The sequence below is a fragment of the Convolutriloba macropyga genome, chromosome 15, assembly GCF_964194025.1.
Source record: "Convolutriloba macropyga chromosome 15, txConMacr16.3, whole genome shotgun sequence".
Taxonomy (NCBI): domain Eukaryota; kingdom Metazoa; phylum Xenacoelomorpha; order Acoela; family Convolutidae; genus Convolutriloba; species Convolutriloba macropyga.
In genome coordinates this window covers 39,920,381-39,936,107 of record NC_134482.1, presented here as the reverse complement: position 1 = coordinate 39,936,107, position 15,727 = coordinate 39,920,381, and the positions used below count along the sequence as shown (strand labels likewise).

The 15,727-nt window shown below is 35.4% G+C and overlaps 2 protein-coding genes across 5 annotated transcripts in view; one reads left to right on the top strand and one right to left on the bottom strand.

The window, feature by feature from the left end:
- The window catches only part of LOC142354270 (uncharacterized), a 576,654-nt gene that overhangs the window by 384,211 nt on the left and 176,716 nt on the right, over nt 1-15,727 (bottom strand). The window lies entirely within an intron of this gene.
- The window catches only part of LOC142354551 (uncharacterized), a 118,113-nt gene that overhangs the window by 97,597 nt on the left and 4,789 nt on the right, over nt 1-15,727 (top strand). For all 4 annotated transcript variants that reach the window (XM_075406873.1, XM_075406872.1, XM_075406874.1 and 1 more), the window contains exons 3-4: nt 13,050-13,397; nt 15,148-15,592. In XM_075406873.1, the coding sequence (XP_075262988.1) occupies nt 13,050-13,397; nt 15,148-15,592 (793 nt within the window). The remainder of the gene's footprint in view (nt 1-13,049; nt 13,398-15,147; nt 15,593-15,727) is intronic.

The following is a 15,727-nucleotide window of genomic DNA, read 5'->3' as shown; positions in this document are numbered from 1 at the left end:
ACAAAGTCATAAGACAAAAACAAAAGTAGTTCAAAAAGAACATCAGACAACGCAGACAACATTCCAATCCCAATATAGAAAACCGCGTGACGAGGAATGACGTAATTGAACAAAAAGTCACACAACAAGCGATTGCAAAACCGCATTTGCCAAATAACTCAAATAACAATCAGTTGCTAACACAAAAACAAATTTTTCCAGAAATGCAAACAGACAAAGACGAAATGCAAAACACTTCCCCAAAGAGCCCAGGAAGATGTCCACTATCATTCACCACTTACCTAAGCCACAACAAAGAAGAAAACCACCCACCGCCTCAACAGGAAGAACAAACAACATCAAATACAACACTGGATAAAGCAATCAGGGATGTGTTCAGCTCGACATTAATAGCAGCCATGACCAATAGAGACAGTGTACTAAGAGAGATTCGAGATTGCATAATCCAGAACGACGAACGCCGATGCAAAGCAGTGAGCAAACAGATATACGCCCACTGGAACCAACTGAGCGTAAACGATGGCTGCATACTACTGGACAATCGCCTCACGATTACCAATGCACTTAAAGAGGCAGTCATTGACGTTCTGCATGCTACCCACCCTGGCTCATGGGGAATGACAGAACTAGTGAATAGACTCTGGTAGCCCTTCATTAACAGAGATCTGATAAACAAGGCAAAAACATGCCGCCCCTCCACTGAATTTGGTAAGAACCTTAAAAGCATGATACCAAAAACTAAATGGTCACCAATGAAACCATGCGTCGAACCAAACGAAGAAATCCAGATAGACTTTGGTGGACCAATAGTAGACGGTCAAGGAAGAGAAATATACTTTCTCGCTTGCATCGACCGATTTTCAAAATTTCCATCCCTTAAATTATACAGTAACGCGAATGCAACAAACGTAGAACACTTTCTAAATAAATATATGTCCAAACATGGGGTACCTAGATCTATACGAATGGACCAAGCTAGATGCCAAAAGGGTAATATAATTAGAGACTTGTGCAACAGAAACAATATTAGAATAATATTTGCACCCGCAAACGACCATAGATCGATAGGCCTCGTCGAAAGATTAATTCAAACGGTCAAACGAAGACTAGGGTGCATCAAGCTAGATCCCAAACAACACCCGTTTAATATAAAACAATCCTTAAAACAAATCGCACAAGAACTAAGAATATGTCGGAAAAAGCAACCAATATATCACCATTCGAAGCGCACTTTGGGCGCCCCGCCAATACTCCTATAACCAATCTAACAACAAAACCTGATAGTAGAAATTTAAAATGGCCAAAAGTACAACATGACTATTTAGATGACAACATCATGGGAGCGGACGAGCTGATATCCGACGAACGATGGGAACAAGAGGACCTAGACAGCGACGAGGAGGTACGAACTTCAAAAGAGAGGATGCTCACAGCAGCCAAGAACGACACCGGCGAGATCCCTCGAACATTCCGAATGACCACACAATCAACGTTGCAACCGATCGCCGAATCCAGTAAAGGCCTACAACTAGCAAGGAAAACAATTGCTTCAACACGCAGCAAGAAACAACTACAAGGCTTGTACGAAGCAATACCAGAAGGGGCAGCATTAGTCAAAACATCCGGCTCAACGCTAACGATCAAATACCCGGGACAAGACGACACCGTCCTCCACAAGTCCGAGGTAGCTAGATTCGGTACGTACACACAGCCCCAAATTCCCTTAATCCAATTCGCGGCACGAAAGACGGTAATCAATCACCACGAAAAGCTGCAGCGAACGATGAACATCCACCAAAAAGAGCAAATGACCAAACTAAAAGGCGAACATACAATCCGCAAAAGATTACAAGATTCACCTACCAACCCCAAACTGGCCAACCTCGCGAAAGTCCATCGCACAAAAGTCCCACCGAAAAGGAAATTTGTACAGTCTCCTAAAAAAGGGGACGCGAAGAAACAACACAAAGATCAATACGCATCCTCGCAAGAAGAAGATGGTGACGATACCATCGCAGCCCACGAGGCAACGGCCGAAGCCAACCCAAAAGACGCAGACTATGAACCACAAGAGTCGATTGACATACACGAAATCAACCAAGGCAAAAAGCCACGACGAAGCAATAGACTTAAAAAAAATGCAACAAAATACGTCAGACCGAAACTTTATCCACTGACGACGACACAGACGAGACCCAAACCAGCACTCCAATCAAAAGCCCCAAAGGCATCGCAAACTTCCAACCGGGTCCAAGTGCGCAGGACGATTCCACGCAAGGGCCGGAAGAACGTAGAAATACATCACCAACCATAGGCCAAACACAAGAGCCTACTGAGACTGAGCCGGTATCACCTCTGGCCGAAGGACAGGTGCTGGAAGTATCGCTCCAATCACAAGAGTCAAGAGAGAGAGAACTAAGCCCACATGAACTCTAAACAATGCCTTTGCAATCGCATAACAAACTTTTAAAAAAACTTTGTTATTTCTCCCGAGGGGAAATGTGGTACATGTGTATTACCATTACAAAACATTCTTACTTTACGTATGTTATGATGCAGTAAATTAATAATACCTTCATGCAGTATATATACATTAACATTGTTAACCATATGCAATCGTCCGACGATTGTCTCTTATGTTCAAAGTTAACTGGTACTACGCACTAAGTGTGCAGACTGACAAAAGGTCAACTGCAGTTCTGCCTTAGCTTTCACCGAATAAAGTTGTGCGTTGAATATTCTCTTTTCGATTTGAGCTTAGATCTTATTCTTATAAGTCTAGCATCACAGGCTCTATGAGCTCTTGTGAAATCAAAAAAGCTTATTTTTTTCTAAGATTTCTTTCAAGTTGTTTTTATATTCTCTTTGTGTTCTTCAAGTTTTTATAGCATTTGGGGATGCCTATAGTCCAATATAGTTGTTTTTGATGCGTGTTGATGATTTTGATTACAGTTTTCTGTCTTTTTTTCAAGATAATTGAGCAATTTTCCTGAAGATTTCCGCAAATTTTTGTGATTTTTTTTTTGAATTTTTGCTAAAATCTTCTGATTCTGCTTTTTGCTACTTTTTAGTATTCTAGCTTTTGATATGAACTTTTCTAGAGATTTTAATGGAATATATTTAGAACACTTTTCATCGACAGATATTACTAACTTTTAATAATCTTTTTACTCTTTTTTAATCAGTTTTCTTGGAGTGATTTTTGAAGCGGGAAATGAAACGCGTAAAAAAATTTGGAGTAATTTTGGCGCTGAAAAAACCTGAAGAGTCGAGCGAAAAGGGAGTGGTTTTTGTTCATTCAGCTGTTTTTGAGAAGCTGATGTCTAGTGAGAAACTAATGTATTAGTTTTAGGCTTGTTTGGATAGGAATTGAAGTGTTCAAGTAGTTAATTTGATTTTACGGCTAATTTGGAGGATTTTGATCAGTTTTGCTGATTTTTAGACAAAATTTAATGGTCTTTTTGACTGTTTTTTTTTGTTTTAATGCTTTAAGTGGGAATCGAATAGAAGCTTGTTACTTAAGAATTTTTCGGTTACCAATTGACTAAAGTTCTCTTGGTATCAATTATTTTTTTCTTGGGAAATTTGTTAGAAAAATTAAAAAATTTTAAACCATTTTTTTTATATTTTGGAGTTTTTCTCTTTTTTTTAAATCTGAGAACTTTCCTAGCCTATTATGACTTGCCCATTGTTTTGCGAACTTTTCATTGCTCTAAATGCAGAGGAACTTTACTCGGTTTTATGCTTCCTTGTACTATTTAAAAAATTCACTCAGTTTTTCTAGTTTTTTTGTTCAATTTGTGTTCGAATGCCGTTTCTATTCTTCCTGATTTTCATGGTTTGTGGAGGTTCAGGTTTCTCATTAGTTGTTCTATTTATTAAATCATAAGTATGGGCAATTTTATCCTTAAAGTCGTTTCCGGAATTCTTTCGGCTATTTTTTTTTAAGATCTGTTCGCACATTTTTATGATTTTTGAATTCAAATTGGAGTAGTGATTTTGGTCACGCCGAAACGGGAAATGGAGCAAAGAAACGAGTGGTTTTGCGGCGTGATTTTCTTTTCGCTCTAATTTTAATGTAGAGTGTGAAAACGGTGTTTGAACAAAAATTCTGTTTCTCGGTAGGGGTTTTTGTTCACATGCGGCAATTTCACTCTGATTTTTACTGTTTTTTCAATTTTTTGGATCGGATTATTTTCTGAATGGTTTTCCCAATCAATTCACAGCTCATTCTAGGCCTAGTTTTTTGTTTGAAATAAATTTTCATTTCTCTCTAGTGGCTTTTTTGTTAACATGCGGCATTTTGACATTGATTTTCTGTTTTTTCTTTTTTATCTAATTTTTTTTCAAAAAATGGTTTCCTCAATTCATTCATGGTCCATTCTAGGTCTTGTTTTTCTGTTTAGTCAATGGGAATTCTTTGAATTGTACGTCAGGACTTGTCCTGTTATGTTTTTAATTTCGTTCGCTGGTGTCGCGATTTTTGTTACGACCATATGACGTCACAACCACTTCAAATGTGCTTTTTGTTCATTCGTTCATGCAATTTCAACTGAAGTAGGTGTGTGACGTCATTTTTTTCTATTAGTGGATTGAGTTTTTTGTTCATTCGCGCGATTAAATTTTTGGTCACACCTGACTTACCTCACTCTCAAAAATGACTTCCTCGCTTTGAAATTGACTTTTATTTAACTTATTTCAAAGAGTTAAGTTGAAATGAGTGTGTGTCACTCTAAATGAAGATTATTTGAGAGCAGCTAATAGAGGAAGAAAAACTTATAGAGGCAGCAAGATTTTTACTCAAATTATAACATATCAGCCTCCAATGAAAAGACGAAATTATTTGGTCTGTCATTCTGTCTTTTTTACTGTTTTTTGAGACGGCAGATATACGAAGCTATTGCGGCTATTTTCTGGCAGTCTGCCAGCTATGTTGCTTTGTTTGTCCAATGTAGTACATTTGTGCGCTGAGCACTAGAAAATGAGACAAAACTGCAGCCAAATAGAAAAAAGCAACGCACTTTGAATAATAATTCCTGCTTTTTGTGAACAATGAAGCTCTCTACAAGTCCCTAAAATAATTTTTTGAGTAGTTGAAAGTCACATTCTTAGTTGCAATTAATAATTTTGAGGTCATGGAACTTTACAGCAAGCAAAAGATTAATGAATCAACTTTTATTCTGGTAATTGAGAATTTGAGAATTTTTAGCTTTATTTTTTTTGGTGTAATCGAAAATTGTTGGCCGATTGCTGTAACCTTAAAACGCGCTACTTTTGTTGGATTTGTTATGAAGAAGAGAGATTGAAATTATCTGAAAAAATTATCTGAGCTATATGCAGACAGAAAAATTTTTATAGAAAAATTGATTTGAAAAATTTTTGTCTTTAAGAAATCAACCATAGGGTATTTTGTTATCTATGTACAACCCGCGCATCACTCATTCCAGATTTTTGGCTCATTAGTCGCATAAGTGACAGCCTTTTTCTCAGCTCAATAAAGAATTTGTTGCCTCCAATATAGGCGTATGTTGTATGTTAAAGTACAGGAATGTCAATTTTAACCTAGCTGCATCCCTCTTTTCATTTAAACTAATGCATATACAATTAACGGAACTCAATTAGAGAAAAGTTTTTGAAGTGTTTGAGTTTATCAAATCCACAAAATAGAGTGAAGAACTTTTTAAATTTAATAAAAAATAAAAAATTATCCGGTCATAGCTTATATTTTTTTAACATTTCATTCGTTAATTTTCAGTGGTTTACAAAAAGTGTTTTTTACTCCAATTTCATCTATATAGTGCAAGCTAAATAACGAACTACCTCTCTATTGTCATTGTTGAATCTGGGTTGCTTAAATAATGACTGGTTGAGCGATGGTATAATTATTTTATCTCAAACTTCTTGACCATTTTAAGAATCATGCCAGGGTCAACATGTTAGAAATGCGCTAAATACATTGCAATTGTGCAATTAAAGACTGGAATTTGTTTAATTCGTTAAAATTCAAAAATTCAAACAAAAATTTCTACCTAGAAAAACGCTGAAGTGCGTTAAAACTTTGTAAGAATTGCACTCAGATTTTTGACTCAATATAAAAATTATTTTCCATGCAATTTACCACTTTTCCTGAAATTGTAACCCTACAATCTGATATTATATAAAAACTGTATACAATATTATATTCTATAAAACTCTGTGAAGTATACGCTCGAAAACGCTGAAATGCACGAAATTATGTAAGAAAGATGCTAAAGAATTAGTGTAATTCTTACAGGCTTTCGGGTAATTTCGTACAAAACGGTTTGAATATTAAAGAAAAATTGAGTAAGAAGGTTTTTAGGAATCAATGGCACAGTGTATTAAGTAATGGATAAGATAAGCAGAGCGGATTTCAAGACTCAGCACTCAAAGAATGTTTAAACCTCAATCGACATTTTTTCAGTGCAGTTCAGTGCATTTTTTAACGTAATTTTTGGAATATTTCTCGACCTTGGTGCTGTTATTTTCAACAGATATTTATTTTTTAAGATAAAAGATTAATAAATTGAAAGGCATGGCGGAATCTTAAGTATGCACATCATCTAGTACAACATCGATTATGATACAAACAGTTAATAGTGATGGAGCATTCACAATTTATGGTCCGAACCAGTAAAAGCCAGACAAGGTGCATCATTTCGAAGCTAGATTAAAAAACTTAAGTATTTATTATACCAAGGAAATTAGCGTTGCCATAATAATGTTCTATGAATAGTTTGACTGTTTGCTACTTACATTTTATCTTAAAATTCTTCATGCTGGCAACTTTTTGTTACATTCTCCTTCAAAAACTAAACGATTGCGAATTAAAAAAAAATGTTGTAGGCATTTTGTATGGCAAACATTGGAATGTATGCCTCTAACGATCATTTTAAACATTCGTCTAGAAGTTTGAAAACAAAATACTTTCAATTTTAAAAATTGACTTCCGTCTGTTATACTTGAAACAGTTTGAATTCTTCTTAGTATAAGCAGAAATTGGTAAAAAAAAGTTTACGCCATATAGACCGATGCGTAGACTAGGCAAATTTTTTTGAACAATAATCATTGTTGACAAACAGTAATAACATATATCAAGAGGTTGGAATTTAAATCAAATTTTTTTATTGTAAAAATAAAGAAAACATTTGATAGAATTTGTACGATTTTAGCATCAATCGTTTAAAGACAAATAACAATTCATTTAACTACTAAACCCCTGCTGAGAGTTTTTGCTATTGAATTATATGGTTCTCATATTTCAAACACACGTTGATCTTTAAATCAAAAGATGTAATTTTGACAAAAAAGACGAATTGTTAAATAAAAACGTTTTTATCCCCAATTCACAGCATCCATTCAGGATTGTTTTTGTTTCCACGCTCTTTTTCGCAAAAACAAAGTAAAGTATAAAATGATGAAAGAGCAAAATATCATTTCTATTTCAAAAAACTTAAATTTTTACAATAGGTAGATATGAATTTGGAAAGTTTCTTAGATGATTGATTCAGTTGTTCTATTGTTATGCGTTATGCTGTCTATCAATGATACTAGTTATCTCTATCGATAGGAAACATAACTGCCAGGCAAAAAATTGTCTCAGCCAAAATTAAGTTAGCAGAGCATTTGGAGGGTTGGAATATTAGGTTCAACCAGCGTGCAAAAAATTATTTTCTTCAATAAGAAAAAGTAAAAACTAAGACCGAAAGCAACTTTAATACCGAAGTAGATGTTAAGAAAATGATCTCTAACCAGTTTAATAAGTGCCGAAGGATTCTCTTGCAAGATCTTGTGAAAAATATTGCAAGATCTTGCAAAATGATGTATGGTCTTGCAAATCTTTTCTCCTAAATCTTGCAAGTTTTATCAGTTAATCATTCATCTTGCAAATATTTAAATACTCTCAATCAAACCATTTGAGCTTGAAGTGCATTCAACAAAAACAATTTTTAACCCTTGAAGACCTGCAACTTATATGGGTGTAATTGCGTACTCCTTGTCAAGTTAAATTAAAATTCTAAAGTAAATAAATGCTGCGTCTAAAGCAAAGGTGAAAGACACATTTTTACTGTAAATTAACCAAAGTTGTTGTCAAAAGCGCTGTAATTGAACGGTTTAACTGAGTAAATTAAAAAAGAAAACAGAGAAAAAGTTTTCTGTTCAAGTTTTTCAGATTGTTTTATTATTCAGTGATGCAGTAAGAATTTTTGCTTACCGACTGAATTTTTAGTTTTTTTTTAAAAAAAAGTGAACTTCACAAAATCAACGTATTTTTCATTCAATTTATATCTTTTAAAATACGAAAGCCCTTTTCTTGGGATTTTTCTGGGCAAAACGACAGATCATGCGGAATAAAAACCAATAAGAGCAGAGCTTGACCGAAACGAACTTGCAAGAATCTTGCAAGATAACCATTCATCTTGCAACATCTTTGAAGACATCCGTCGTCTGGCAAGATCTTGCAAGATAGCAATCATTTTGCAAGATCCTGCAAAGGTCTGTGGAAAGTCACATTTGACTTTGCAAAAATAAAAATGTGAACATATTTAGCGGACAAATTATCATTTTCAGGTTCATGTAACAGTAATTGTGTGATTGAGTTTTGGGTTCTTCCAGCTTGCAATATTTCCACCGTTCATTTTCTGAAATTACTCAGTTTAAGAAAACATTAGCAAGCAAATTGTAAACTCGGGTCTTTTCCGTTGAAATTTATTACGCCCTTAATGGATATATAGTCAAACACGAAGTAAACAAATTCATTTATGAACAGTTTTGCCTGTTTATTTTACGGAACATAAAATTTCCTCGAATAGCTAAGACTATATGCATCAATAATTCTTCGTCTTGGTTGCTTCTCAAATTTACCCAAGCGTCTGCGGCAATGTTCGAAAGTTTTATATCAAATTTAGAGTAAATTCTGCCAACACACCCCCCCCCCCCCCCCCTCACCCCTCCCAATGTTTTTTGACCCCCCACCCCCTCGCCTATTATAGATTTTGTTGTGTTTCGTAGCACGTTTACTATGTAAAATAATAGCATATGACCCTAGTGGGCATAGAATTTAAGAGCCCACAGAGCCGTGGAGGGGGGGGGGGGGTGAAGGAGGGGTGAATTAAAATTACTTCAATTGAGAATGATTTAAAATTGTTCAGTTTGATATTAAATTGTAAACTGATTCCGCCTTCATTTGTTCTCTTAGCTAAGCTATAGTACCAAACTGTAGCGATAGTTTAGTTTATTAAAAAATTACCAAATTTTACAAATATAGAGAAAAAATTTTTTAAATGATTTGAATCTACTTTGTTCATGAGCCGCCATTTTATATCCGTTCTAGTGTTTTGTTTACAATTGTAAAAAAAAATTGAAGTTTTTCTTATTATTTTTATCCAAATTATCAATTTTATTTGACAATATTATAGAAGATTCATTGAATAAAGCGTCTACATTATTAAACAATGTGATCTGCATTGGTGTTATGACCTTCAACGCATAAATTATTCATACAAAGTAATAATACATGTTCACACAAACGTCTGCACTTTTGAAAATTGTTCATATTGAGAGAGTGAAACGGCGGACCCCCTACCCGTTACTGCTGTAATTTGCTGGTAAGTTATATTAGACAACTTTCAAGTAATTAAGTTTCGCTGTGTCTGAATATTGAGTTATTAAAAGAAGTGGTCTAGATATAGTGGGATGAATTCGATAAATTGATATAAAAACGGCCCAAAAGGGTTTACTGAATGTTCCTGAGCCTTGAATGTTTCCTCGAATATTGGATAATGCCGACTGAGTCCCCCCCCCCCCCCCCACCAGCTTAATGGTTACATGGCATTATACCCAAAGCCAAAATACCCAATGCCATTATACCTATTATACTTTAATATTTTCGTTCAATAATCCGACTATAAATTAGCCGCCGGTATTAAACGTGTGTTTTAACATACTCAAGCGGATAATCTAATCCCATGTTCGGTTGTGATGGTTTCATATCAAGTACCACGGATTGCTAATTGGTAGTCGGATTAATGAACAAAAACATCAAAATGCATTGAGTATATTGTCCCGACACTCAGCTTAATGCCCAGATTGAGGTGACAGATCTCAGCGCACTCTAATCAGACCGTTTGAGTTACACACGGTGTATAAAACTGCCGAAAATGTAGGGATTAAATGATAATTTTTAGTTTTTATGCAAACGAATCAATAAATTTTATTCTGTTTTCACAAAGCAGAATTGAAATCCTTTTGACAGCTTTCGTTTAATTCTAATTTTTTTAAAAAAATTTTTGTGGTGGATTGTCTAACAAACTTTGTTTTTACCAGTTATCTTTGTATAAGGGCTGTTGAACAAATATCTTTCAAATAATATGTCCCTTATCCGTTGTATTATAAGATTTTTCAAAACTGCATTTTAAATGTTTTTGAATCACGCACTAGTAAGTTTTCGTCAGTGTTGGTTTCTAGAAAACGACAGAATTTTCGATTTAGAGTGCATTCTGTGTGTTTCAAGCAAGACTATCTAACTGTGGAGAGGTCACTTCTCGAATATCTAGGGGTTATTGGACAGATTTTTCCAATGACTTCATCATAGTCACACAACTTATATGATTTTATATGATTTTAATACAAAATTTTGCTGAAACTCCGTAAACTACTCTGTAAAGTGTCAGTTGCAGAGTAAAAAAAGAAAAGCGTGGCTTTGGTTGAAAAGCCGACAAATTCATGCGTTGAATTTTTTTTTTAAAAAAAGTTATGAATAAAAACTTTTACACATTCATAGAAGCTCATGAAAATTTAACTGAGTTCTAAAACATTTCCAAAATAAGCATACTCTTTCAATAATGCTAGCCTCTTACCGGCTACTGTGAAGCGTTTCAGATGAAAGAATTTCATTGGTTTTTGGGGCCCCTACCGTTTCAAGTAATGAATGTTTTCATGTTTTGGTCTCGCTAAAATGTCAAAACAGAACAAAAAGTGGCAAGTCGGTTTTACGTTATATTGCAAGGATCAGAGTTGGCACAATTAAAAAATGGGTAAAGAGTATTCGGATTATTAAGTTTGTGTCCTTTAGTGATGTCCTATTTTTCACCCCTATAAACTTCGCCCCCTATCATTCCAACCATTTCTAATTTCACCTGATTTTTAATACATTTCGTAATTGGTAAAACTGATTTTCAAGACTGTGAATATGTTGTGTTTGGGTATAAAGTTTCGCTATTGACATCCCAGAGGATATGCAAGGTATTTGGAAAAGACCTTAGGATGGAAACTTTAAGTGGTCAAATAAGAGGGGGTTGAAATGATGTGATGGTAAAATAATTAAGGTTTAATGAATCGGGGTTAAAAGAAGTGAACCATTTTGATCCTTAATACTTTAATTGAACTTTAATACATTCGAGAAATCCATTTCTTGTTTGTATTATATAAGGGAGCTTTAAGCAATATGGTAATAAAGGCGATTAGTAGCTAATTAAAATCAGTTCTTTGAGTAATTATATTTTCTTTAAATGTGCCAATTGGAGCCTGATAACGTTACGTAACGGGCTATGTACCCCTAACCTCACTCTGATTGAGTTCCATGAGTTAATGTACAATACGGTACATTTTACTGCAAATGTTTATATTCGAATTTGGGCTGGGCAATAAGGGTGTACAACATGTACAAAAAAATGAAAGACAAAGTGACAAATTTTTTTGAGATTGAACTGTTGTAATTGTAACTTGTTTTGGTTAAAAAAAATTAAATGCATAATTTTAACGTCACCTTGAATCTTCAACACCTAAGTTTTGTGTCGAAGATAAACAATTTCTCGATAGCGTCAACAACCGTGTTACGTCATCATATTGATTATTACCCTAAGGTTGGTTGCAGGTCAAAGCAGCGCTGAATCAATATAAAGATATTTTTGTTTTTGGATGGCCAGTACTCTGTTATTGTTCCAATTTAGACTGGCTCCAGTTGACTCACGCCAACGAGGTATGCTTTATATGAGATTCGAATTTGAATTAATTCGCATAGCAAGTTCTAACCACTATAAGCTAAATGGGATTTGAGGTAATTGCCTACAAGCTAGTTAAACATAAAGATTGTATATGTTACTATAGTAATTACCAATTATAATCTACAGAGTTTTCAGAATAATCTGCTCAGACTTCTGGGATATGCGTTGATAAGATTAGAAAGAGACTCTGTTTTAAATTTAACCAAGATTCTAGTGAAATTGAATTAACTGTTTGACATACAAAATAACCGCGTTTTTATTCAGATTTAATCTGCTCAGAATTAATTCTGGGATATGAGTAAATTTCAGGCTATACAGGATAAATTCAGCTTGGTGGACCCCATGCCCTCAATATAATCATAATGAGGAGAAAATTGCACGTAAAAAAACTTAAAATATTCTGGAGATGCTGTTTCAGAACTGAATTAAGTTTTTCTCTCACAATGTGCTGGTTCATTGGTCTGAGGCTCGAGTCTGGCTTCATAACGTACAATAGATACGCTACATCACTTTGGAAAAGTTGTCTTTTACAGCGATTGCAAGCATAGGCGTCGTGTATTACAAAAACATGGAACCCAAAAAGTCATTTTTTTCTAGCTTACTTAAATTTTCTCGAGGTTTTCAACGAACGGTCTAAACCATTACGTTGCAAAAGGTTGATTTTGCACAGAACGAACGCATTGAGAATTTGTGGACAACATTGACAGAAATTATCAATTAGCCTAAAATTCATATCTCGAATTTTTCTGTTAATTATTCATAAAGCCATTTAAAAATCGAAACTTCTCACAAGCCATCTCATCGCCAGAAGATTAGGCCTTGTTTGATTTGTGTCTAATTGGCACGGTTAAGAGAGACCGTGGAAAAGTGTGGCAAATTCGAGCATCTTTACTAGAGTAAATGTAATTAATGCAAAATCAAGAGAAAAAGTTGTAATTTTTTGGTGGTCCATTGGTTTGAACCCTCTGTCGTTTCGATATAATGTAAAGTGTAAAATAAAGTTTTTAAAAGATTGGTTATTTTTAGCTTTCAAGCCTGTCGAACAAATAGTCGCAGGCCGCTCTGCCCAAATCTCACCCACTTGCTGCTCGGTTAACGCAGCCCCTCCCCACCCGAACCGGATAACTCCTGGCAATCAGCACCAGGTAGGATCAGACATCGCCCAACAACATCAACAACAACAACAAATCCACCACCCCGTGTGCCATCGGGTGTTCAGTCCCTCCTCAGGCGGACCAGGTGGAGTGGGCGGAGTTTCAGGTGGAATGCAGCATCAGCAACCGATGGGGGGTCAAGGGACAGTATCAATGGGGGGCTACAATCAGCAACAAGACTACACAACTCCCCCGTTTCCACACACTACCCATTTTACAGGTACTATTTATTACAAGAAGTCATTGACCATAATATGTTTTTTCTGACTCGGACTTACTTTATACTGCTTCAGTACACGCGCTATACTGTTTCAGTAATGAAGCAGCCTCATTTTACTCTGTTTCATAATAGTTTCAGTCTGTTTTTGCACTGATCCATAATATGATCATGACAGGACATATAGCAAACTCAGAGTAATTTTCCCGGGCAACTTTCTCTAACTCTTATTTTAGACTGATTTTAGTCTGATGATAAGAATAGAAAGACTCTGTTTTAAATTTAACCAAGATTCTAGTGAAATTGAATTAACTGTTTGAGATACAAAATAATCGCGTTTTTATTCAGATTTTAAAAGCTTCCATTTACGTTTTCCAATTAATTTTTATATTATTCTCGAAACGAGTCGCAAGTCCTGATCTTTGTATGGTTCCCAGATTTTTATCAGCTTTTTTGAATTTTTATTTATTTGCTTTATTTATTTGATTAGGGGATGCGATTGTTGGAAAAATCCTGTTACATGTAACCAAAATGATGCAAACTTTTTTGCTCATATATAATGTTGTTGTTTGACGACTGTGCGCAAAATCGACTGAAAACTTCTCAAACTATAATTGGAACGTTTTTTTTGAAAACTTTGCATTTATATCCCCATCCTTGTTATCATTTTAAAATAGAGTGAATTAGACTGATATTGTCACATCTTGCTGTGTGACTCAATAATACATATGGCAATTCCTGTAGTGATGTCAGCCTTTTTGTGAGTTTGGTAACCAATTTGAAAAATTTAACTATTTGGCAAAGTTGTAAATTCCAAGGAAAATAAGTTATCAATCACCCATGCAAATTGCATCAATTTTGGAATTGTTGAGTTTTTTTTATTCTTTTTCATTATTGCATATTGCCACAAGATGTAATTCCAATACGGAGTTTAATTTATCCCAAAATTTATTGGTTTTTTTCTTATGAATATTTTAAGTTATTCATCCTAGAACTTATAAATTCTTTAAATCTTAATAGAAATTATAAAAATTATTCCTATTAATTATTCATTGCGATCTATCCGCTGCTTCACAATTTTACAGCTAAAAATTTGGGTGAAAACTTTGTTTGTATGACAGTATCAATGATAGTACTCGATAAATTTCGTCTAGACTTTAAAGACAGATGAAAGGAATTTTACTTCAATTTCTGGCGCCAGTTTTTTTGAAAAAGTCGCCTTTTGAAAAAAAATTTCTGGTTGTATACATTTTTTCATTTTTGTTTTTTCTTCGTTGCTTCCATTGCCATTAATGATTTTGATAATTTCTCAAATGATACTGGGGCGTGATTTGAATCATGTGGATTGACATGTAAACGTTTTGATTTTTAATAACTGTTCAGAAAATCTTGCAAGGTAAAATGAACTTAGTAAGAGCAGAAATATTTGTATAAATGCCTCAACTAACTGCTAGATTATTTAATGTTTATTTGTGTATTTATTTCTGGTTCATTTGATTATAATGAACAGACTGAAATATTGGTATTGGCCAGACCGAACAGGCCGAAATAAGGATATTGGCCAGACCAAACAGACCGAAATTGCCATTGGCCAGACGGAAGGCGCGACCCACATTTTTTCCAGACCATTGAGGACGATCGCACCGGACCCCCCTGTCCGCGACCCAAGTCGGTCTGGCCAATACCTGTCTTGGGTCGCAGACTTCATCCTGGGTATATATTAGTTCAAAATACTTTGTGGGTATTTTCCCAGGAGCCGGGGGTATGCGAAGTGTAAGTCCCTGTTCACCAGAACAAACCTTCTCGAACAAGAAGAAGAATCTTTCCCAATCATCCATCAGTCTGCCAGCTATGAAGCCTGTCGACCCCTCCCTCCCCTCTCAAGTTGTGACTGAACAACCTCAAGTCGATGCCATCAGTTTGGGTCGCGAGAGCCTGCGTCGAAGTCGGGCCGAAACCGAACCCGGAATCGTGGAACCCGAGCACATGCAGCACCATTTGAACCCGAACAGTGCCGGCGCTAATTTTCACTCGGCCGGGTCGGTGGGTGACGAGACGCGATTTAAGTCGGCAAATGGGAGTTTCGTAGAGCCGCAGCCCATTTACACATGGGGGTTTCAGTTGTGGGAGTGTTTCAGCGATACTAAATGGTGTTTAATTACTGGGCTTTGTCCTTGTGTTACAGAGTTTGTGCTTAGGTAAGTGGATCTTAACTTTTTCTGCTCACCCCCCCCCCCCCCCAAAAAAAAAACAGCTTAGAATGCGCAGGAACACGTGCCTTATTTTTACATTATGATTTACTGTGTAATGACACTTGCATGGACGTTTAACTT